At 36.9% G+C, this 26,717-nt stretch overlaps 1 protein-coding gene across 1 annotated transcript in view; it reads left to right on the top strand.

The window, feature by feature from the left end:
• The window catches only part of LOC126176863 (proton-coupled amino acid transporter-like protein CG1139), a 112,834-nt gene that overhangs the window by 51,794 nt on the left and 34,323 nt on the right, over nucleotides 1–26,717 (top strand). Inside the window, exons 5-8 of the mRNA XM_049924054.1 lie at nucleotides 4,323–4,444; nucleotides 4,724–4,808; nucleotides 7,092–7,373; nucleotides 8,113–8,291. Of these exons, the coding sequence (XP_049780011.1) occupies nucleotides 4,323–4,444; nucleotides 4,724–4,808; nucleotides 7,092–7,373; nucleotides 8,113–8,291 (668 nt within the window). The remainder of the gene's footprint in view (nucleotides 1–4,322; nucleotides 4,445–4,723; nucleotides 4,809–7,091; nucleotides 7,374–8,112; nucleotides 8,292–26,717) is intronic.

The raw sequence follows: 26,717 nt of genomic DNA on the forward strand, positions 1-26,717 counted from the left end.
GATTCAAGAGTTTTCAGGACAGATCCCCCTATACCATATGTTTTTAGCTTTCTGAGCAGGGCCTTATGTGGGATGCAGTCAAATGCCTTACTAAGGTCACAGAGTACTAGTGCTATAGTCTCTTTGTCTTCAAAACCCTGACTTACGTTTGTAACTAAGTCGAGTACAGCTGTTGTTGTTGACCTGCCCTTCTGAAAGCTATGTTGCGCATCATAAAAGAGACTGTTTCCTTCAAAGTAACTTAATAGTTGTTCTTTCATTATCAACTCCTTCACCTTCGCTAGTACTGGTATTATAGATATGGGCCTGTAGCAAGACACTTCATGTGGGCTGCCTTTTTTGTAAACAGGCACTGTGCGTGCTACTTTCAGGAAGTCTGGAAATTCCCCTGCACGGAGGCTTTTATTTATTACTACTGTTAATGACTGTGCAATTTCTCTGATTATAGTTTTTAACATAGTACAGGACATGCCATAAATATCAGGGCTCCCTTAAGATTTGTAGCATTTTACAATTTTTATTATTTCTTTTGGATACACTCTCTTCCACATTACCATGCTGCATTTATTCTCAAATTTCACAACAGCTGCAGGATCTATTCGAAAGTCAGGAATTTCATCTACTGCATTTTCCACTATCTTTATAAAATAGTCGTTAAACTCATCTGGACTACAAGAATTAGAGCAAGAGATGGGCTTTTTCCTGTGCTCATTAACCAGATCCCATGCTGCTTTGCAAGGATTGTGAGCTTCTTCAATAAATCTGGCATTGCTTTCCTCCATTGCTATTTCTACTTCCTTTCTGTAGACCCTTTTGGTCTGTAAATAACTAGAGTACAGTCTATCCTTAATATCTATATCTTTAGCAGCTTCGACCTTGTCATTTAGTATTTGGACAATACATTTTATTTTGGCTAGTCTAGCAGTATATCACTTCTTTACTTTGCTAGTTCTTTGTCTACATTTGGATTTAGCATTTGAATATATCTTGGGTTTTAATGGAAAATGTTCATTAAATTTCACTTTAAGAATGCAGAATTTGGTGTCAATTTGTCAGTTATTTGGTACCATTCTATAGAAGACACTGTAGTTTTGAAATCATCTAAGCTTTTCTTTGTAATAACTCTATTTCTGAATACATAATTTGAATGCTGGGAATTTGTTGTGTACTTACTGAGTTTGTCCATAACTTCATGATAACCGCATGATGATCTGCTAGTATAGGGTCCACCACACTCACTTTGCAGTCCCGACTATTTAGGTTTGTCACAGTTGTGTCAAGACATATAGCTCCTCTTGTTGGTAGAGAGTTCCCTATGAGTAGCCCTTAGCTGCTTACTAAGTTCATGAAAGCTCTTTCTTTATCATTACCTTCTCCAATATGAATGTTGAAGTCTCCACATAAAGCAGTTTTTGTCCCTAAGTGCACTAGATGACACAGACAGCTTTCCAACTGGTTGAGGAAATTTTCAAAATTTCCATCTGGGAACAGTACACAGAAACAGCAATAAAGTTGGCATCTGACAGTCCCAAAGCAGCTGATTTTATGTCTAGACCTACATAAAATTTACTTAAGTCAATTTTACTGGCACTGAGTTTGCTATTTACATACACAGCCACACCACCATGGATGGTAGTTTCTCTACACCATGCATTCACCTTTTCTAAATATTCAATGTTTCCGTAGTATTCTGTTTATGGTTGGGCTAGCCATGACTCCAACAGCAACCGTTATATTTAATTTCATTTTATACTTGTATCTGTTTTATTGTTGTGACATTATTGTAATCTAATTTATAACTTACATATGTCTTGTGGTATTAAATTACTATCATAATAGAGTTATACTCATGTATTTTGATAATGTTGTATCTTGACGCTGTCTGTCCAGCTGAGGCGGTGTTCATCAGTATTCAAAAGGCATAGCAAAATTCTACAGATGATGTATATGAAATAACATGTGAAGGCTTTACCTCTAATTTTCTTCTGGAGAACCAAAAGACAAAAATCATTGTAATCGGAAAATGATATCCTGTCATGATGGCTACACTGGCGTTGCTACCTTCAATGCTGCTGACAATTGTCACATAAGGAAACTATCATACTATTTTTGATGCCATGTCCTCTTCCTTGTTCAAGCTCTTGGTCTCATGCTACATATAGTTCTGAAGACGCTGGTGCGCTTGTATTACTTTGCCACTGTAGCAAAGGATAAACTTCTCTCTGCCTAGTAAAGTGATCCCTAAACTGTCAATACTATTGCTTAATGTTTCTGGATGTGCAATAAAATTGAATGTGTGAGCTTGAGGGTGTGTATTAATACCGAGCATATCAAAACTTGTGAAACATATATGGAGCTACCATCAGTGGCCATTATTGACAATACCCTCCCCAGTAACTCATAAACTCCACTGAAGTACAGTCTCTAGGCTTCTTTGTGTTTACTGATCTAATTATATACAAAAATGACTTGAAAACTTATTAGTGTGCTGAAATGTAGAAATCATTGTCTGTATTATGAGACCTTAGGACAAATATAAAATCAGAAAGTTAAGAATGATTCTTACTGCTTGTTGCTCACTAAATATAGAATGCAGAAGACTGAAAAATTTAATTCTTTAAGGACAAACTTGAGGAAAGAAGCTAAAACAGTGAGAGGCTCAGAGAGAATATTTTGTTTTTTGATCATAGAGGCAAACCATTTTCAGTGATGTATCAGTGATGAACAACTAATGTGTACAAAATTTCTGATAGTCATTTGCTTCATACAACTTCTATTCCCTAACAGATAACTGTATATGAATCTTTGATGCTCCTTACACCAATTTTTCATCCACCTTTTTTTTTTCTTCTGCTTGCAACAAAGTAGAGGACTTACCACAGCAGTAGCATCTTGATCATCCAATATTTCATTGTGCAGTCTAGGGATATCTAAAATAATGTTGCTGTATCAAAGCAGCCATGCCCTAACAAGGGAATCCAGTCCCAAGGCTATATAAGTTAGCCTTCACTTCTGGTCAGTGTCAATTTGGATCAAGCTACTTCCCAGGCAAATGTGTAGCAAGATCCATTCTGATGGATCACAGGTATTACAAGAGAATGAGGTGCAGTTGTCTGCCACTATACAATGAATTCAGCACTTGATGAACAAATTGAAAGTGGTATATTAAGTGTAAAAAGTGCCAGTATTCTGAAACTGCATACATAATGCCTCACTTCGTACTATACTTGTTCACAGCATGTGTTGTTCCACTGGTGTGGAATGCAGAATGTTTGTGCTCTTTTAATTTTGTTGCATCTTTATTTACACTGACAGATATGAGATTTGAAATTTTGGCGTAATACGAGTCAATTATTATAGTGAAAACCATTGTATGTGATTATTTTATGTGATTTATTTCATAATAAATCATATTAGTCACTGGTGGTGGTGTTCTCTTGTCTTAAGCAGAGCAGTATATTACATATACATAGATTTTGCTCCCCAGTTTACAATAATTTACCAGTATCATTTATTTGCAAATGCTCATGCTCGTTGAAGAGAGAGCTAAATCTCAATGAAAAAGTGTAAAACAATGATATTAAGGTTCTAAATTAGTCCCTTTGGCAAATAAATGAGATGTGCATGCTAGGGATTTCCAGGAAAGATAATAAACAATAGCCTACAAACGTCTATATTTTGCAGTGGATGTCAGATACTGGTAGCTGATGACAATGATTATGTATTTGAATATAAAAAATGTAACAATATTGTTTTGCCTGCATTGGCCAGCAATGATATTCTATACCTTATTATTAATCATTAGTCTGAGATTATTATAGCTTTGTAATGACTGAACCATGTTTCCATTAGCATATGAACCTGCCCCCCCCCCCCCCCCCCTCAGCTTGCCCCCCTCCCCGCACCTTCCACATACACATTATACTCTGTGAAATCTGTAACAAAAAACCTTCTTTGATCATTTTGCATAATGATATGTCACTGCCGAATGGGAATAAAGTACACAGAATGCAAATAATATTGAATCAAATCATGTTTGTGTGTCTTAATTATGCACAAACATAACAATGTTATGTTTCAATATGGAACATACAACAGTAAATATAATTGCAAAACTTTAATTGGTTGCCTCACGACCTGTTTGCATTCTCCAAGATGTTGATGACATCGACTGAAAATCAATCAGTTATTAGGAGCTAAAATTATGAATACCTCCCAGCCACTTCCCACATTTGTTGTACAGAACATAAGTATTTTAGAAAATTTATTAGTGTAATTGCTATAATTTTCTAGAATAATTAAAATAACATTCATTTTTGTAGGTGAAGTGTTCCCATATCCTCTGTAAAAGATCCAAGGTCCCAACACTGAGTTTCTCTGAAACAGCAAAAACTGCATTTCTCATGGGCCCACCAATTTTACACAAATTTTCTGGATTTGCTGCGTAAGTATGCGTAAAAACTTATGAAATACTCATTCGGTTTTAGCTGAGTACATCTATCTGAAATCATTAGCCTCATTTAAACAATTTAATGATTTAACAGATTTGCCATAGAGAGCTATTGTCTCTCATAGATCATTAAAACTTAATTTCATTCATAAGACTTTCTGTATTCTGTTTAATTTTATTTGGTCACATCACCTACAGACTAGCTAGCATAAATTCACTACCATAAATGAAAAATTTTGATTATGCTAATGGAAGTGGTGCCTTCACTTTCAGGGGCTGTATAAATACTTTGTTGGTTATTGACTTACTGGGCTGCTGCTGTGTCTACAATGTCTTTGTTGCAAGAAATATACAACAGGTAAACAGTAGCTGAAATGTAAGTCACTAAATGTAAATCATTATATTAAAGAATGTGAGTAACATTCACAAGAAGAAATTGCTGATTTTCATTAATACCATACTGAGAAGCTAAAATATTTTCAAATTTAGTTTGGTATTGTTAAATCATTTTATTTTTTATTGACATTTAGTCATAATAGAAACAAATTTTTTTTATCCACTACAATAGTGGTTTCAAATTTCTAGCATTTAACCCCCACTCCCAATTTGCTGCTCTCTCTCTCTCTCTCTCTCTCTCTCTCTCTCTCTCTCTCTCTCTCAAACACACACACACACACACACACACACACACACACACACACACACACACACACGTCAAAGTCTCAAAACACCACTATGATTATACTGAGTGTGTGAGTGAGACTGTGTATCTGATGGAACCTTATAATGTGAATTGTGTTGGACTGAATTTTGATTTTCTAATGTGACATTATAAGAGGGGTACAAGAGTTCAGACATTATGTCAATAGCATTTGAAATTAATGTCATGTGCTTAAATTCATTGTTAACCCTGTTGTTGTGTAATGTATTCATTAGGGAAGCACGATGTCATATTGGTAAAATAAGCTGACACTGAAGCAAAATTTAAACCACTCAGTTACTAGACATCCTTAAGAATTATTGCAGATGACATCCATTGCAAAATAGTGGCAGAAATATTCAGCAAAAGGTGGTGGAATGCAGTTCTTTTTGCTGTCCAGATGCCACTTATTATGAAAATAAATGTATAATATCACTTACAACAATGCAAAAATGCTATTATTGGTATATGGAGTAGTGGGTAATGTTTTATGGAGTATTTTGTCACAGTAGGTCTACACAATGCACTACTCAAATGAGCATGAGTGGACCTGGCAGAGCTCTCCCTAATGGAATATACTGTTCAGTTCAATAGGTGTGGTATGATAACGTGGTGTTCCTTGTCTTTGTTTGGTTACTCATAAATAGTTACAGGTTGTAATGTTATGTGAACTTCACTGCCTTTTTTTTATTTAACTAATCTGTGCCTGATTTTATTCTAAGAAGCTCAGTAATGTATGAAAATACCATAAATGTAAACTTGATTAAAAAAGTACTTGACGTGTAGTACAGTGCAGCTGGACAGCAAGAAACTCCATAGCACACAATCCCCGCAATGATAGTAGTTGTGAATCTTTGAGTATAGACCATATTGTTACATAGAATGAAAATTGCTATTTCAGTGATAAAACCGAGTAAAGTATGTGTAATAATTGCCAAACATTTATGTATACATATTTTCTGGAAGTGAAGAATAGAAATATCTTGTTTTTGGAAAAGGAGGTGAACTTCATTGTCGTTGCCAGCCATCAATTGACAGAATTGTAAGTGTACAAAGTTAACTAAAATACAGGAAAGGAAATGCATTCTCTCTAGTTTTCATTCAATATGTAACAACCTCTCATAATTTCTTAATTGAATTATGTTCTTGTATAATAGTATGGTGCTGAACTCCACTGACCAATTTTGATGCAACAGGACGTGTTGTTTGAAGTAAGTTTGTGTGCCAAGCAATCTCCTTTTTTCACAAAAAGCAGAATGCTGTTTGATATTATTTACTTACAACAGTGGTCCCTTAGGTCTGAAAAGCTATGACAACTTGAGCTCAAAGCTATCCGCAATATGGCCAAGTAACCAACAGAGTCATATTTTAAATCTTAAAGAACAATAACGTCCTCAAATTTATAATATGTCACCAACTGGTGCAGAAGCTGATCATTTAAGGAGGCAGCAACCAAAATTCAGGTACCAGTTACAACTCAAAAGTCTGAAACAAAAATCTCTCTCTCTCTCTCTCTCTCTCTCCAAACACATATATAAATATTCATATTATTAAGATAAAAGTTATTTTAAATTGGTGCCTGAACAGGGATAAATTGCTAGGCAATACCTGATGAGTTAGAGGCCAATTTCCTCAAAAGTCACAGCAACAATTATTCACAATAATTCACAGAGAATGGATGACATTCTGTCTGCAATGTATCAGAATTGAGAGGAAAGTTTGCCAAATACTTTAGCCAAACACTGCAATAACAGTTAAAAAGTTCTAACATATTATCAGTTGCATGACTTGTCTCTTTGAAATGTATACCAAGGCTGAAGGGTAGTTTTGCCACACACTATCACCTATGGACAGTTTTGCCACATAGTATATAATGAAGTACAATATTCTATGTTGTTGTGTTTAGAAATTGTCAGTAATGCCCATTGTTTTCATTTTCAGGTTGTTGAGTTTTACATAGTAAAAGACTGGCAATTTCAGTATTATTTGCTAATCATGGCACCCTTATTGATCTTAATCAATTGGGTCCGAGATCTGAAGTATCTTGCTATCTTCTCTCTGCTGGCAAACATTTTGTTGACTGTTGGACTAGGAATCACCTTCTACTACATTTTTAGTGATTTGCCACCCATTATTCACAGTGGTTTGCCACAGTTTTCTTCTTGGGAACAATTACCACTGTTTTTTGGAACTGCCATATTTGCACTAGAAGGCATTGGAGTGGTAAGTTACATCTGCTAAATGACTTCCCCACTTCCTCTTCCACACACCTTACACTCATAAATAAAAAGTCGTGGAAAACAATTAGCCTTTGAAATACTGTGAAAACTGCTTTATGTTATCAAAAATCAGTTTCCCTTATTATTATTATTATTATTATTATTATTATAAGTGTTATTATTTTGATGAGGCAGCTGTTAGTCAATAGATAAAAACAAATATTTAAAGACTAATGATTGGAACATGCCATTCTTCTGCAGTTAGGGAAACGGATTGGCATCCATGCATTACTTATGAAATATAAATTCTGTACCTCTGGCTTGTTGATTTCATTCTGTGTAGAATCCAGTTTCTCAGATTTTTAGCTGTCAGTAATTCTGAATTTATCTTAACCTTTCATGCCTCCTTTTACTTCGGATCTTCAGTGATACCGGTATGCATGTATAATGATTGAAAAATCCCAATTCCACCAACATTTCTCTCTGTCTGAAATGGAATCACTGTATCTGGAAAACATTTATGTATTTTAAATTAGATATGATCACTTTTAGCAACTAAATATAATCAGCTTTATGTATCCCATTACAAAGACAAAAAAATTTATTCTGGCTAGTATTATAGTGAAATTGATGAATTACTTTCTTCCTTGCATTGAGTGCAAAATTTTTTATAAAGAAATAATAAAAGTTTCATTAGTGGGACATCTTGGGAATTTAAGTAAACTTTTATTTTGTTTCTGTAGGTAATGCCATTGGCTAATAAAATGAAGACACCAGCACATTTTGTTGGTTGTCCAGGAGTGCTGAACATTGGTATGACGATTGTGGTTGCTCTGTATGTGAGTGTAGGTTTCTTTGGTTACCTAAAGTATGGTAGTACTACACAAGCCAATATTACACTGAATCTACCAACAACAGAAGTGTAGGTATCAAAATGTTTTAATATTGTGTGATTGTAGTGTTAACATTTTTAATGATTCTTGATTCATTTAATATGATATTCATCAGTTTCATTCTTGTTACTTATTGCTCAGTGTAACATATTTACCTGAGTGTAAGGTGATCTCAAATATGACACCCCCCTTTTTAAGCTCCTTGATATAATTTTATTTTTAATATTTGAAGTTAATCATACTTACAAAATGTTTCACAGATATAAAGTACCTACCTAAAAAGTTATCATAGTACCTATTCTAAGCTTATGCTATTTATTGATTATCTGCAACCTGATAATACAGGGTGGAATAAAATAAACAAAATGAAATAGTTTACATTAATTTTTATCTTCACTTCCTTTTTTGCCTCTTATCTAAGCCAGTTGTTTGGAATATCACTTCCTTTGACTAACGTTTAGATCTGGGCTACCATCAGTCACAGCAGTGTTTTTCATTGTTAATGGGATGGCAAGGCATCTGCTCCACATAGCCAATGGGACGATACTTTCATGTAACTAATGAGAGGTGAGAAGAGAGGCAATGAATTATTTGCATCAAAACTGATACCCTTCTCTTCCTCACTGTTGTCACAAACATCTTGACTATGTATATATTGTAATTTATGAGGTGGAGATAAGGATGGGATGTAATGGCACAACTTAAATTAGTGCAAGTGAATAGGGCATCAGTAAAATATTTGACCGATTCTTGCAAATAATTCGATTTCTGAGATTAATGCTTGTAGCGGAATCTGATAACACATGATAACACAGTTGTTCTTGCTGAATACATAGCAGATTTTGCATGTATATTGACATGACAATGTGACAATATTCAATCTTATCTTGCTTCCAAATGTGTCATATGCCCACTGCTCTCGCATTGGCTGCATAGAACCAGCAGCTGACAGAACCCCTTTCATTCCCACCATACCTCACATCAAGCTTTCAAATGGTGCTGGTTGGTGCACAAAACACTTAAGTATGCCTGCCAGTGGTCCCTATTCCCTATCTAGGCTTTTACCAACTACTGCAGAAATGTGTACTGTTGTTCAATATTGTGCAATTACAAAGGCAACTTAATTTTGAATTCAAATTGATCTAGGCTAACTACAGTTTAAAAGTGTTAGCTGTTCATAAAGAGCCAAACACTGCATACATTTCCATGGTTGGCAGTATCACAAAATGCTGCCCTCTCACTGACCGTGTCTCTCCACATTGGTCATAGATCTCAGTCAATCTGATGGCACTATTTATTACCCCTACATTCTTCAAAATAAATCTGCACTTCAGCCCCTATATTAAACTATGGCACAATGTAAAATGTTGACCTCAGCAGCAATTAGTTTAATCTGCAAGTGTAAGATAACCCTTTACTTTTCAAACAGAAGATTTGAGGAAAGTATTATATTATAATCACGTAAATATGGTAACATGAACAGTAACATAAATTAAACTTCCTGGCAGATTACAACTGTGTGCCAGACTGAGACTCGAACTCAGGACCTTTGTCTTTTGCGGGCAAGTGCTCTACCAACTGTGCTCTAGTAACATAATTGGATGAACAAAGAGAGTGGAATGTTCCAGTTGGGATATTTCTCACACTAAATTCAAGTAAAGGAACTATGAGAAACGTGTACTGACTGATGAAAGCCAACAGGTGCACAATAATCTATTAATTCTTATGATCCATTCATCATGTTATGTAGATCCTATAATAATGGAAGATATTACAGGACATGAAACATGTCAAAGCATATACAGTGGAACTTCAATTTCACATTCTCCAATTATAAGTTTTTCATGATCCCACACCATAAATTTGCAGCCCCTGTAAAAAACACCATAAGATCAATGCTAAAAATTTCCTTAATTTACATTTATTCCTAGTGAGGTTTACATGGATTCTGTTCTTACTCGATGTCTCGCTTGACTTCATCCTATTTTCTTCCTATTGACATTTGATGTGACTGTGGTGGCAGAGTTAAGGGAGCATAAGCTGCTGTGATGTTTTTGGTTCAGTTCAACCTGTTCATCAATTTTTGCTTTATTCTGCATGAGAACAAAGGCTGATCTCACAGAAACATGTTGAAACATGTTTTGAATGTATAATTTGCATTCACGGTATGTGAGAGAGGAAATGCTGACTAACCCACGATCAGTGTTGCTAGCACAACTTACAACATTTAGCTTAACTGTGGAATTATGATACAAGTACTGCTAGGTTGCAGCAGTGATGGATAAACAAGACAGTCAATGTGAAGTGTTCTGGGCTGAGCCAAAATGTGACGAACAGGCCAACCACAACCATTTCTTGTGCCACTTATAACTCAGTCTCATATCTTTTTGCATGTATTTCTGATGTACTACATTCAGTAACTGTATCAATCATCAACCTTTTAAATTCAAGAATATGCTTGGTGATAATCGAGGAAACAGCACCCATTTCCAGCTAGTGAACTCGTTTTGGCTGGTGACTTGTTAAGTCACACAATAGCCAGCACAGCCACCACACCACGCTAATACAAGTAAAATAAGCTTGCCTAATGAATGTGTGAAGAGGGGGAGTGGTCTTTCAGTGATGGGAGTGCAAGCAGGGGTGAAAGCATTTTGTGAAGTGCTGAAAATATACTTTTCGTACAAGTGAAGTAGAACAAGGGTTTTGCAATATCAAATTTTAAAGACTTTCGTGTCCAAAACTGGCATGATACAGTTGCCACAACTACATACACTACTCATATACGGGGTGTTCAAAAAGTCTCTCTGCAGTGCCGTATGATTGTTAGCCGTGCATGCTGTAGCCGCAGTGAATATAGCGAACTGAAACACAGTGAATTAATTTACTGAATATTCATTTTCACTTCCAAATTTTCACATTAAATGTTGAAAGTATCCCCCCTGTTGTTGAATACACAATTCAATTCATCTAATCATGTTTCCAAACACATTTCTTCTGTAACAGAAGGAGTGAAAGTGGATTTTGCAGTTTTCAATTCATCGGTGGATTTTGGATGGTTTTTATAGACTGCTGCTTTCACTGCATCCCAGAAGAAAAAGTCAGGTGGTGTTAGGTCAGCCGATTGTAGAGGCTAAAGTCCCTGTGAAATTATGCAATCACCAAAAACATCAGCAAGCAGTGACACTGAAACGCAAGCTGTATGCGCAGTTGCACCATCTTGTTGAAAATAACCATTCAGTATTTCACTTAACACAAGTTCTCGTATGAATGGGTACATAATATCACTGCAGTACCATTGTGCATTTATTGTTTTGTTGTAAAATATGAGACCCACAATCTGACGTCTAGATATTGAATCCAAACCCCTATTTTAACAGAATGAAGTGGTTTCTCATGAATACACAATGGATATGCAGTGCTCCACATACGAGAATTTTGCGTACCCGGGTAAATGAATCCATGCCTCATCAGTGAAAAATGTTTCATTAAAAATGTTGGTGTTGTTGTTGTTGTTGTGGTCTTCAGTCTTGAGACTGGTTTGATGTATTCCAGTCAACATTGTCAAAAGCTTTCTCTAAGTCTACAAATGCTAGAAACGTAGGTTTGCCTTTCCTTAATCTTTCTTCTAAGATAAGTCGTAAGGTCAGTATTGCCTCACGTGTTCCAGTATTTCTACGGAATCCAAACTGATCTTCGCCGAGGTCAGCTTCTACCAGTTTTTCCATTCGTCTGTAAAGAATTCATGTTAGTATTTTGCAGCTGTGGCTTATTAAACTGATTGTTCGGTAATTTTCACATCCGTCAACACCTGCTTTCTTTGGGATTGGAATTATTATATTCTTCTTGAAGTCTGAGGGTATTTCGCCTGTTTCATACATCTTGCTCACCAGATGGTAGAGTTTTGTCAGGACTGGCTCTCCCAAGGCCGTCAGTAGTTCCAATGGAATGTTGTCTACTCCCGGGGCCTTGTTTCGACTCAGGTCTTTCAGTGCTCTGTCAAACTCTTCACGCAGTATCGTATCTCCCATTTCATCTTCATCTACATCCTCTTCCATTTCCATAATATTGTCCTCAAGTGCATCGCCCTTGTATAGACCCTCTATATACTCCTTCCACCTTTCTGCTTTCCCTTCTTTGCTTAGAACTGGGTTTCCATCTGAGCTCTTGATGTTCATACAAGTGGTTCTCTTATCTCCAAAGGTCTCTTTAATTTTCCTGTAGGCAGTATCCATCTTACCCCTCATGAGATAAGCCTCTACATCCTTACATTTGTCCTCTAGCCATGTCTGCTTAGCCATTTTGCACTTCCTGTCGATCTCATTTTTGAGACGTTTGTATTCCTTTTTGCCTGCTTCATTTACTGCATTTTTATATTTTCTCCTTTCATCAATTAAATTCAATATTTCTTCTGTTACCCAAGGATTTCTACTAGCCCTAGTCTTTTTACCTACATGATCCTCTGCTGCCTTCACTACTTCATCCCTCAAAGCTACCCATTCTTCTTCTACTGTATTTCTTTCCCCCATTCCTGTCAATTGTTCCCTTATGCTCTCCCTGAAACTCTGTACAACCTCTGGTTCTTTCAGTTTATCCAGGTCCCATCTCCTGAAATCACCTTTTTGCAGTTTCTTCAGTTTTAATCTACAGGTCATCACCAATAGATTGTGGTCAGAGTCCACATCTGCCCCTGGAAATGTCTTACAATTTAAAACCTGGTTCCTAAATCTCTGTCTTACCATTATATAATCTATCTGATACCTTTTAGTATCTCCAGGGTTCTTCCATGTATACAACCTTCTATCATGATTCTTAAACCAAGTGTTAGCTATGATTAAGTTGTGCTCTGTGCAAAATTCTACCAGGCGGCTTCCTCTTTCATTTCTTAGCCCCAATCCATATTCACCTACTACATTTCCTTCTCTCCCTTTTCCTACACTCGAATTCCAGTCACCCATGACTATTAAATTTTCATCTCCCTTCACTATCTGAATAATTTCTTTTATTTCATCATCATACATTTGTTCAATTTCTTCGTCATCTGCAGAGCTAGTTGGCATATAAACTTGTACTACTGTAGTAGGTGTGAGCTTCGTATCTATCTTGGCCACGATAATACGTTCACTATGTTGTTTGTAGTAGCTTACCCGCATTCCTATTTTCCTATTCATTATTAAACCCACTCCTGCATTACCCCTATTTGACTTTGTGTTTATAACCCTGTAGTCACCTGACCAAAAGTCTTGTTCGTCCTGCCACCGAACTTCACTAATTCCCACTATATCTAATTTTAACCTATCCATTTCCCTTTTTAAATTTTCTAACCTACCTGCCCGATTAAGGGATCTGACATTCCACGCTCCGATCCGTAGAACGCCAGTTTTCTTTCTGCTGATAACGACATCCTCTTGAGTAGTCCCCGCCCGGAGATCCGAATTGGGGACTATTTTACCTCCGGAATATTTTACCCAAGAGGACGCCATCATCATTTATCATACAGTAAAGCTGCATGCCCTCGGGAAAAATTACGGCCGTAGTTTCCCCTTGCTTTCAGCCGTTCGCAGTACCAGCACAGCAAGGCCATGTTGGTTATTGTTACAAGGCCAGATCAGTCAATCATCCAGACTGTTGCCCTTGCAACTACTGAAAAGGCTGCTGCCCCTCTTCAGGAACCACACGTTTGTCTGGCCTCTCAACAGATACCCCTCCGTTGTGGTTGTACCTACGGTACGGCTATCTGTATCGCTGAGGCACGCAAGCCTCCCCACCAACGGCAAGGTCCATGGTTCATGGGGGGGTTGACCAACCATAGCTCTTGCTAACTTCTTCACCATTTCATAAAAAATGATAATACTAAGTAGAAAAAGCTAAAAATCCAAGGACAATGTGATAGCAAATTTAGAAGATTATTAGGAACAAAAGGAATAAACACTGTAAGAAAAATGTATATGCTCCCAGTAGCATGTTAGATAGTATTAAATTCAATTAATCAGCTACTAAATGCAATAAAATATTCCTAATAGTAGCTGAAAACAAAGGGACAAAAATGGGCCATTGAATGAAAGTCCATTAGAATCACTTAGAAAGGCATTGCATACTCCACCACTAAGCATCAGATCAACTTGTAGACAGCACAAAATAATTATAAAACTTTTCCCACTCCATCAAGTGGCTGGTACAGCAACCCTTTAACGATTATAATGGAGAAAAGCATCCTTGGTTGTGACGGTTACTGATTAATGAAGTGTTTCACCTTTTAAGGACATCATCAGATTTTCTAAAACAAAGAAGAAAGGGAAATGTAAATAGCCAGGGGCATGGACCTGTCATGCACAGCCCAGAATAAAAACTCAAAGAAGTGTCTACAAACCAATAGAAAGCAAATGTATTTTTGCTGTTATGTTGTAAAATAAGGATACAGCAAGATCACACTACACAAGCATGCACTTAAACAACAAATATGAGTAAGAAGAAAATCTTTGATAATGAAAAAGTACTGTAGCAGAGGCAAAGTGAAAAGTGGTAACATTTTCTCCAATACACACATATGACTGGTACAGTGGTACAGCAATAGGACTACACTTAAAGAACTGCAGACATGTGGCTTCATTCAAACACAGGATAATGAAACTGACCAATACAATTGAAGACATCAAATATGTAAACAATTAAGAACTGGACTAGGCACCTAGTGGAGTTTAGTGGCAGGAACTCACACAGTTTTAAAATACAAATTTAAATAAAAGCATATAATAGAAATTAAAAAATAGGTAACTGAACTAGACATTCTACAGAACAAATATGTTAAAATAATAAATAAATTTTGTGGGATGTATAAATTAGAAGAAGGACATACCCATAGAGACCAGTAGACCACATGCATAGTAGCATATAAATAAACTAAGCTTTTTTTAAATCTGTGATTGACCAACTTTACTATATTCCTCTCAGTACACTTTCTGTCAACAGAGAACTCAAAAATTTAAAATTTGTTGCAGTCAGTAAGATATATATAGTCGACTGATTTTGAATAAGCTATATAAAACGAAATTGTCAGGCATGAATAAAAACTTGTTCATAAATGCTATATTTTAAATTTCCACTTTTGGGAAAGATATCATAGGACTTGGCTAAATTATTCAAAAATTTCAATATTGAAATAGTTTTAATAACTTAAAATGGAGCTCAACACAATTATATTCATAATGAGTGGCCTCATAAAGATAAATATGCTACTTCTGGAGTGTATAGATTAGAATGTATTGTCTGTTAAATGTTTTACATAGGGTAGTCCAGCAGGATATTCAAGATTAGATTTAATGAACATTTTTACCTAAAAAGGCCCAGCACTCTGTCTTTGCTGAGCACTTGAAAGTAACAGAGCAACAGACACCTGCACTGGACAATCTCCAGATTTTACATTATGCTCAAACAGGCAAAAAGCTAAATCTTCTTGAAGAAATGGAAATTCTTAAACAAACATCAGTGATCAATATCAAGTGCTTCAAGATCACCTGATTCATAAAAGTCAGAATTATTTTGACTTCATGATGTCAAGTGTTAGAATATTTACATAGTTGGCCTTTGAACGTGTAAAATGTTTTTTAAATTTTTACATTGTTATTTTATGGCCTTAGATTTGCATAGTTCATGCTGTATATTTTGTACTGCATTTTTAATGATGTACCCATCACTTTCCATTATCTACCACTGGACCTGTGGCCTGCTAGTGCTCAATTCTTCTTCTAATTTTAATATAGTATAATGTTTATTTATTATTGTAATATATTCATTCTTTATAATGTCTTGTTCAGTAACCTTATTTTTCATTTCTGTTATGCACTTTCATTTAAATTTATGTTTTAAAATTACTCATGACCATCATCTGTGTGAGTTTCCTTCAGGAAGCTCCAAGTGGTAGCTAGTCTGATGTTTCACATGCTTGATATCTTCAAATGTGTTGGTCAGTTTCACAACACTGTGTTTAAATGAAGCCTGATGTCTGCATTTCTGTGTGGTCCTATCACTGCACCACCATGCCTGCCATCAATTGTGTATTGAAAGTACTGTTTGAACTTTTCATTTTGCTTCTGTTATCGCACTACTTCTTCATTTTTAAGATTATTTATTACTCATATTTATTGTACAGGTACACACCCTGTTCAATGTGATCTTGATGTATTCTTATTTCACAGCACAATGACAAATGTAAGTTTTCTTTCTAATGGTTCATAGACATTCCTCTGATATTTTTCTTTTGAGCTGTACTTGATAGCTACTTATATTTTCCTTCCTTCTTTGTCATAGAAAATCTGATGGTGCCCTAAAAAGGCAAAATGTGTCATTAAACAATAATTTTTGTCACCAAGATTTCTTTTCCTCAGAACAAAATAATCAGTTTATTGAAAAGAAATAACTCTTTTGTCTATAATTGTATCTTAGCCAGACCACTAAAATCTTTTACTGATTTGGTAGAACTCCATTTTGGGTTTTTTGTTAATCATTAAAAAGTCAAGGTGTATTTTCTAGGTGGTTGAAATATGTAGTAGAGACACTAATGTATAGATGTAAATATGAGCATGTGAACTCTTAACTATAGACCCACTCCCGTACCTACAAATTCTCAAAGGAGTTTTGGAATGTAACTATCAATATAATACGGAACCACTTTTCTGACAATAATCTTTTAATAATACCTCTTCGGCTTCCTAAGGCTTCTCTACAGAATAAGCAATATATGATCTCAAAAACTATATCCCATTAGAATTAAAGGAGAAAAATTACTTATTGGCATTCAATATGCTCTGTTCAAAGACTTTGATTAATAGTTCATGAAATTGTACTGGGGAAACTAAATTGGCACACTGTGAAAGGAATTCCATCTGACATGAATGAAGTCATATCTTAACACTAGAAAACAGAGGATACCATTAACAAATGATACCACTGGCAGAAGACTAAGTCGAAAGAGGGAAAAAATTGTCATCCCACAAGACAGACTTTTCCAACTCCTGTTCATACCCAATATAAATGATTTTTCCCCAAACAGGAGGACTGTTCAAAAATTGTGATATTTGATGATGACACTATAATCTGATCCACAAACAATGGTAGTTCATGCAGGTCAAGAAATGGATGGGATTTCATTGTTGACAGATATAAGCAACAGTTGTGGTATGCAACTGCACATGCTTTGAGCTTGAAGTAAATGTGTATCCTGCAAATTATATCTCCCACTTCCTTGTTTAGAATTTGTCACTTGCCACTACCATCAGCCATGACAACTTGCAACAAATTGGATACAAATTCACTAAATAACTAGCTAAGATCATGTTTAATGGTTGCATTGGGTACGAGATTCAAAGCACAGCTTTCAGAACACTACTGGACACTCATTGGCTATTGAAGAATGTGTGACGTAGGTGGGCAAAATGAGCCTAAGCTTGATAGCCATCATTTGTGACTCCAGTTATAGTATACTGACAAAGGGTCCAATCACACCTATACTACAGTAGGGATGGAGTAAGAAGATCCCTGACACCTTGCAGTGATGTTGTCAACTTTCAACAGTGAAGCACTAATGGCTACAAGCAGAAACAGTAACCATCTACAGAGCTGTCACTAAATAATCAGTTTTTGAAAATATAATGCAATTGGATAGATAAAAAAATCTACCTACCAAGCAAAGGTAGGAAAACACACATAAAAAGGTATTGAAATTTGCAAGCATTCAGAGCCTGTAGCTTCTTCTCTGGCAGAAGGGTTGAAGGGGAGGCAAGAGGGGCTAAGGAAAAGGACTGATGAAGTTTAGGAAATTGGAAAAGTCAGCCAAACCCTGGGTCATGGGAGACTTACCAGACAGGATGAGGAGAAAGATTGATTGTTAGGGACTGCAGCATATGAATTTTTGAAAACCTGAGAGCTTAAAAGTCGAAGACAGGGCAATACACAAGACGAGAGACCATTCACAAAGTATCTTGCATGAGCTAATAATAGCGGGAAGGTAGAGATGAGGGATAGGTAAAATAGAGCAGTCTGAAAATAAAAGATTCAGAAAACTAAAAGTGAGTGAATAAAGGAATACTTACTGAGAAGACATACCAAGCCTGAAGAAATTAACATAAATTAAGGGCAGATAGGTGGCAAGAACCAAGGATTTCTTGTAATACCAGTTCCCACCTACAGAGTTCTGAGAAACTGACGTCTGGGGTGGGGGGGGGGGGGGGGGCCATATGGAACATGTGGAGAAATGGGCACCAAGGTCACAACTGTCATGTTGTAGAGCAAGCTTTGCAACAGGATATTGTGTGTTGGCAGTATACATGGTCAGACTAGGCCCATTCATCCTAACTGATAGTTTGGTGTAGTCATGCCAATGTAAAAGGCCAAACATTGTTTACATAATAGCTGATACATGATATGTATTGCTTCACAGGTGGCTCTCCCTTCGATAATATGTGTTTTGTCAATTACAAGGTTGATATAGGTTGTGGGAGGAGTGCACATAGGGCAAGTTTTACAGTGGAGACAACACAGTGGTAAGAGTCATATGATAGGGAAATGGATGCAGAAGGAGCACAGGGTCTGACAAGGATACTGTGAAGATTGGGAGGGTGACAATAAGCTATTTTAGGTGTGGTGGGCAAAATGTCAGACGGATTGGACAACATTTCAGGGCATTATTTTAGGGATTCATGGCTTGTTGAAGTAGCTGATTAATACATTCAAGATGAGGATAACACTGAGTGACAGGAGAGGTACTCCTGAGCTGTTTTTTGGAGGGATTTGCAGTACCGGGATTGGATGTGATGGCTCAGGAATCCTGCTTTTGAACTAAGCTGGTGGGGTAATTACATCCAGTGAAGGCTGAAGTGAGTACGGTGGTGTATTGCTGTAAAGAGTATTCATCTGAACAAATATGTTTGCCTTGAATGCCAATGCTGTATGGGAGGGAACATTTGACATAGACAGGTTGGCACGGCTGCTTCCTATGCCAACCTTTTCATGGATCACTTGGAGGGTGCTTTCCAGGGATATAAGTGGCTTCAGCTGCTGGTTTGGTTTAGATACTTTGATGAGATATGTTTGTGACATGGACTCATGGTGAGGCTGACCTGTTAATATTCTTGGAATCTCTAAATACTGTATTTACCTGAGTATAAGACAACTCTGAATATAGGGCGACCTCCCTTTTTTAACAGACACCTTAAAAAAAAAAAAAAATTCTGAGTAATCAAAATTACAAACTGTTCTACTGGCATAAAGCATCTGCCTGAAACATGAGCAATATACCTATTCTAAATGTAGGCCATTTATTAATTGCCTACAATTTGATAATAAAAGGAGAAAAAAGATAAACAAAAAGATATGGTTTCATTAATTTTTATCTTCAGTACCTTTAAGCATATCATCTGGGGTATCACTATTTTTAATCATCACCAACATCCTAATAATGCAGCTATGGACTTTTGCCAAATACAAATCTTATTTTGCTTCAATACTGACATGAGAATGTTACAATGTTTTTTGCTTCCAAATATATGGTCTACCCCCCCCCCCCCCAATTGGCCACATAGAACTGGCAGCTGACACACCTCCTTTCATTCCTTGTCATACCTCAAGATAAGCATCAAAGACATTGTTGCACAAAATAGATACCATCTCCTATAGAAATATATATACTATTGTTGCATATCTGATCAGTTTTAAAGTAAATTCAAATGGATTCAAACAAACTGTAATTTGAATGTGGTATATGCTGATAAAAAGCCAAAGTACATGGTACAGGTTTCCTTGGTTGGCCTGCCTGCTCACCACTCCTCTTCCCACACTCATCCTACTTCTCAGCTCAGCTGGTGTCATTGTTCCCCCTCAAACATTTGTGCAGTGCTGTGCTTGAGCAACTGTAAAACACAAACTGCAATATCTCTTACAGTGCAGGTCACATGTACCAACACCAACTAATACATAAATAAAAGACTGCAATCACAATTCAGTCCAATTCACAAACATTCACCCATCCCACAATCTAGTGACATCTGTCTTGAGGCTGTACTTTCTTCTGGAAATAACAATTACAGTCAGTTTAACACAATTTATCTCATCATTTAGATGTTTACTCTGGATTAATTTTCTTTCTTGCTTCACCTGAATGTCACAATATTGTTCTAAAGCTGATTAAAAGGTCATAACATTTTTATCCAGTATTCTAATACATGAGCACTGACCAAATTTCTCATTTGCAACTCAGTTGGTAGATCATCACAGTTTTTCAAAACCAAATAAAATATTAACCTGTGCTCAGACTCTGGAAATGTTTTATCAAGGACAATATTTTCACCTGTCAATATCAGCTTTACTTAAGGAGCACCATAAATGTCTGTATATGGTATCCAGACACCCATGAAAACTTTTACTGCAAACTTGTTCAATCCAAAAAGAGTTTATAAGATGACAGAATTCAATATTATGTTCTCCTGTGTTTCACAAAACTATCAAACTTTAAGCAAAGCATTAGATTGCTATGGTTGCTAGTCCATAGTTCACCATGAAATCATGCATCCCTTGCACTAGTGTTGCACACATCAAATGTCACATGATTGTTTGAGCAAGGTTGATATTATATTGAGCACTTCAGCATATCAGGAAATCCATAGCCTGTTCAACCACAAGTATCATTAACTTAACTTACCCTTCTGAATCCTTAAAAATAAATCTGCGTGAGATCTCAACAGCCAAAGTTACATTTGTAAGTGTAAAATGACCCTTATATCAACTTATTAAACAACATAAAAATATTGACCTCAGCAACCACAGTTTTATTTCTGAATATATGACAACCCAGTATTTTTCAACTGACAATTTTGGGAAAAAACCTTGTCTTATAATTGGGTAAATATGGTACATTCTCCCAATTGAATTTCACTTGACCATATTCTGAATTCCATGCCTTTTTCCTACATGCTGATCTCATCCTCACACACTTCTATTCAAGTTACACCTACCAACAAACAACAGAACTTAATATTTTGAAAGTTGTCATCCTTTTTATGTTAAATGTTCCATCCTATACAGCCTTGGCATTCGAGGAAAACATATTTGTTCAGATGCGGGCCCTTTGCGGCAATACACCACCATTATAACCTGAGCCTTCACTGGATGTAATTACTCCACCAACCTAGGTCAAAAGCAGATTTCTCAAGCCATCACATCTTTGTACTGCTTATCCCCCCAAAAAGCAAAGCAGGAGTACACCTCTCATCACTTAGTATTATCCTCATCTTGAATGTATTAATCAGGTACTTAAACAAAACTATGACTTCCTAAAGCCATGTCCTGAAAAAAGGTCAAATCTTTCTGATACTTTGCCTACCACACCGAGAATAGTGTTTCCTTGCCTTCCCAATCTATGCAATATTCTTGTCAGACTGCTCCTTCAGCACCCATTTTCCTACTCTATGGCTCCTACCACTGGGACCATCCCTGCTGTAAGACTTGTCCTATGCATCCTCCTATCATCACCTTTATCAGCATGCCTTTAATAGTAAAGGCAGAGTCACCTGTGAAACAACACATCATGTACCAACTGCTATGTAAACACTCTCAGAATTTTACAGTGGCTTGACTACGACCAAGTTATTACTTAGAACGAATGGTCGAAGGTAGAGGATGTATACAGTATTGACAACACACAATATCCTGTTGTAGAGATTGCTCTACAACATGACAGTCATGACCTTGTGCCCATTTCATCACATGTGCCACCTGGATTCTTGCCCTAGACACCAGCTTCTCAGACCTCCAAAGGTGGAAATTGTTTTTACATTTCCTTGGTTCTTGCCACCCACCTGCCCTTAATTTATGTTAATTTCTTCAGTCCCAGCATTTGTTCTCAGTAACTATTCTTTCTTCACTCCCTTTTAGTTTCCTATATCTTTTGTTTTCTGACCCCTCTATTTTTCCCTCACTACCACAAACAATGCACTTAGCATTCTACTCTTATTAGCTCATCTTTCCTTGCCATACCATCTGGTAAGTCTCCCCTGATCAAGGGTTCTGGTGACTTTTCCAGTCTCCCCATTTTGTAAACCTTGCCAGTTCTTTTCCTTTACCCCTTCAAACATTCTGGCAGTGAAGAAGCCACTGGCTCCATAAGCCCGCACATTTAAATACCTTTATATGTGTGTTCTCCTCCCACCACTTGGTGAGTAGGATTTTTACCCATCCATTTACTTTATATTTTCAAAGACTTGTATTATGTAATTCCAAACGAACAGGTACAGAAAGTAGAAATCAACATAAAAAACTGGATGAAGTTTCATGTGTGAAAGTCACAGACATCTAACTGAAAATAAAATGTTTCTTAAAAGTACCTTAACAATGCTTATCAGCAAGAGTATAGTCATATGGTGTATCAGACAAAATTTGTGCCTGGATTGAGGTTTCCTTTATAGTGAGGATCTCGGATGGAGAGAGCCATTGAAATGTGCAGAAGGAACTTCAGGCATACCCCAGGGATGTATGTTTGGACCACTGTTGTTGATGTATATTAATGACCTGACAGACAATATTAATAGTAAATTGTTGCAAATCATGCAGTTGTCTGTAAAGAAGTACTGTCTGAAAACCTGTACATATATTCATTTAAATCGTGATATGATTTCAAAGTCATGCAAAGACTGACAACTTGCTTTAATTGTTGAGAAAAGTAAAATTGTGCACCTTCAAAAGTCAATAAATGTAGTACCATTTGAATACAGCATCAGTGAGTAGGAATTGTAACCAGTTAACTCATACAGACATCTGTGTGTAATAGTTTGTAGTAATATGTGTTACAATGTGCTGTTATTTATGACAGTATGGAAAAAATAACAACTACATCATTCATAATACTTGTATTCACACACCAACATTACAAACTTATACACTAACACATTCTAACAGGTCATTTGCCCTGGAAAATAAATCTGTGCAGTGAACTATACAGAGGGTTCATTTTAACTGCAGACATACTTCAGGGATGTGTGTTTGGACCACTGCTGTAACATCTTGAAAACCACACATCAGATCAAAAAAGGCTATAATTCCAATTGTTTTTGTCTCAGAAGGGGACATTCAACCATAACACATTCACCCCATCACCCCACCCCGAGCGAGGGTGGAAATTTGAAATCTCCAATGGGAACCACCATTTCTTATTACAGATTACAATTCTACAGCAAAATCTACATATGTTTGTCTGAAGCATTTTCTTCATTTCACTACAGACGGTGCTGTAATTGGACGAATAGAAATGTATACACAATTGTAATTTACAACATGCTACTCAATGGCCATTGAATATCTGATGACATATAGGACCCACCCTCCATACTTTGAGGGGAGGATAGGCCAGTATTTCATAACTTTTAATTGGAAATCCCATTCACAACATTGTATTTCTCTGACATATAAAACAAGGAACTACTCAATGCACCACCACGGCCATACAGCAAACTATGACATATCATAACAGGCAGTACACTGTGACCGGGGCCATGCACATGTAGAACAGCAGTGGTTCTAAACTTTACAATACTTGCACAGTGTTTGTTGCGTGCACACCTATCTATCATTTGGAAAACAGACTTGCAAGTGGATGATGAATGTTGCAATAACAGAAGAAAAACTGAAATATCCTGATTTACAGGGAATGTAGGAGAAATGTTGAAGATGCTGTTGCCTTGTATGTCAAACATTTTCCAGAGAAAGCTTCCCGTCACTCATTCTTTTACAAGGTTATGAATATCTTTATGTCTGATGGCAGTGTATACACTGGCAAAAAGAAATGAAGCAAACACATTACAGGAGAAGCTAATGAAATAGCAGTACTAGTGACAGTGTACCACAACCCACAGATAAGCACCTGGCAATTACACCATGATTTTGGTATGTCTGTAGGTAGTATTGTCACCTGGACAACAAGCAACACCGCAATACAGAGAGCTTCTCTTGCAGAGTCTGCCACTTGAGTTTGCTAAACATCTCCGTAATGCTATCACGCTTACCAAATAACCCTGTGATGAAGCACACTGCTCTTCTTTGGATCTTCTCTATCTGCTCTGTCAACCTGACCTCATACAGATCCCACAATGATGAGCAATACTCAAGTATAGGTCGAACGAGTGTTTTGTAAGCCACCTCCTTTGTTGATGAACTACATTTTCTAAGGACTCTCCCAATGAATCTCAACCTGGCACCCGCCTTACCAACAATTAATTTTGTATGATCATTCCACTTCAAATTGTTCTGTACGCATACTCCCAGATATTTTACAGAAGTAACTGCTACCAGTGTTTGTTCCAGTATCATATAATCATACAATAAAGAATCCTTCTATGTATTCGCAATACATTGCATTTGTCTCTGTTAAGTGTCAGTTGCCACTCCCTGCACCAAGTGCCTATCCCCTGCAGATCTTCCTGCATTTTGCTGCAATTTTCTAATGTTGTAACTTCTCTGTATACTACAGCATCATCCGCGAAAAGCCACATGGAACTTCCGACACTATCTACTAGGTCATTTACATATATTGTGAAAAGCAATGGTCCCGTAACACTCCCCTGTGGCACACCATAGGTTACTTTAATGTCTGTAGACGTCTCTCCATTGAGAACAACATGCTGTGTTCTGTTTGCTAAAAACTCTTCAATCCAACCACATAGCTGGTCTGATATTTCATAGACTGTTACTTTGTTTATCAGGTGACAGTGCGGAACTAAATTGAACACCTTCCGGAAGTCAAGGAAAATGGCATCTACCTGGGAGCCTGTACGTAATATTTTCTGGGTTTCATGAACAAATAAAGTGAGTTTGGTCTCAAATGATCACTGTTTCAGGAATCCATTTTGATTCCTACAGAGTAGATTCTGGGTTTCCTGAAATGACATGATACGCGAGCAAAAAACATATTCTAAAATTCGACAACAGATCGATGTCAGAGATATAGGCCTATAGTTTTGCACATCTGCTCGATGACCCTTCTTGAAAACTGGAACTACCTGTGCTCTTTTCCAATCATTTGGAACCTTCTGTTCCTCTAGAGACTTACAGTACATGGCTTTTAGAAGGGAGGGCAAGTTCTTTCACATACTCTGTGTAGAATCGAATTGGTATCCCGTCAGGTCCAGTGGACTTTCCTCTGTTGAGTGATTTCAGTTGCTTTACTATTCCTTGGACACTTATTTCGATGTCAGCCATTTTTTCATTCATGCGAGGAATGAAGGAACTGCAGTGCGGTCTTCCTCTGTGAAACAGCTTTGGAAAAAGGTGTTTAGTATTTCAGCTTTATGCCTGTCATCCTCTGTTTCAATGCCATTATCATCCCAGAGTGTCTGGATATGCTGTTTCGATCCACTTACTGATTTAACATAAGACCAGAACTTCCTAGGATTTTCTGTCAAGTCAGTACATAGAATTTTACTTTCAAATTCACTGAACGCTTCACATATAGCCCTCTTTACACTAACTTTGACACCATTTAGCCTCTGTTTGTCTGAGAGGTTTTGGCTGCATTTAAATTTGCTGTGAAGCTCTCTTCGCTTTTGCAGTAGTTTCCTAACTTTGTTGTTGAACCACAGTGGGTTTTTCCCATCCCACACAGTTTTGATCGGCACGTACCTGTCTAAAACGCATTTTACGATTCCCCTGAACTTTTTCCATAAACACTCAACATTGTCAGTGTCGGAACAGAAATTTTCATTTTGATCTGTTAGGTAGTCTGAAAACTGCCTCCTATTACTCTTACTAAACAGATAAACCTTCCTTCCGTTTTTTATATTCCTATTTACTTCCATATTCAGGGATGCTACAATGGCTTTATGATCACTGATTCCCTGTTCTGCGCTTACAGACTTGAAAAGTTCAGGTCTGTTTGTTAGCAGTAGGTCCAAGATGTTACCTCCACGAGTCGGTTCTCTGTTTAACTGCTCGAGGTAATTTTCGGATAGTTCACTCAGTATAATGTCATTCAATGCTCTGTCCCTACCACCCACGCTAAACATCTGCATGTCCCAGTCTATATTTGGTAGATTGAAATCTCCACCTAAGACTATAACATGCTGAGGAAATTTATGTGAAATGTATTCCAGATTTTCTCTCAGTTGTTCTGCCACTAATGCTGCTGAGTTGGGAGGTCGGTAAAAGGAGCCAATTATTAACGTAGCTCGGTTGTTGAATATAACCTCCGCCCATAATAATTCACAGGAACTATCCACTTCTATTTCACTACAGGATAAACCACTACTAACAGTGACAAACACGCCTCCACCGGTTGCATGCAATCTATCCTTTCTAAACAGATTCTGTGCCTTTGTAAAAATTTCGGCAGAATTTATCTCTGGCTTCAGCCAGCTTTCCATACCTATAACAATTTCAGCTTCGGTGCTTTCTATCAGCGCTTGAAGTTTCGATACTTTACC

Source organism: Schistocerca cancellata, chromosome 3 (assembly GCF_023864275.1).
Source record: "Schistocerca cancellata isolate TAMUIC-IGC-003103 chromosome 3, iqSchCanc2.1, whole genome shotgun sequence".
NCBI lineage: Eukaryota > Metazoa > Arthropoda > Insecta > Orthoptera > Acrididae > Schistocerca > Schistocerca cancellata.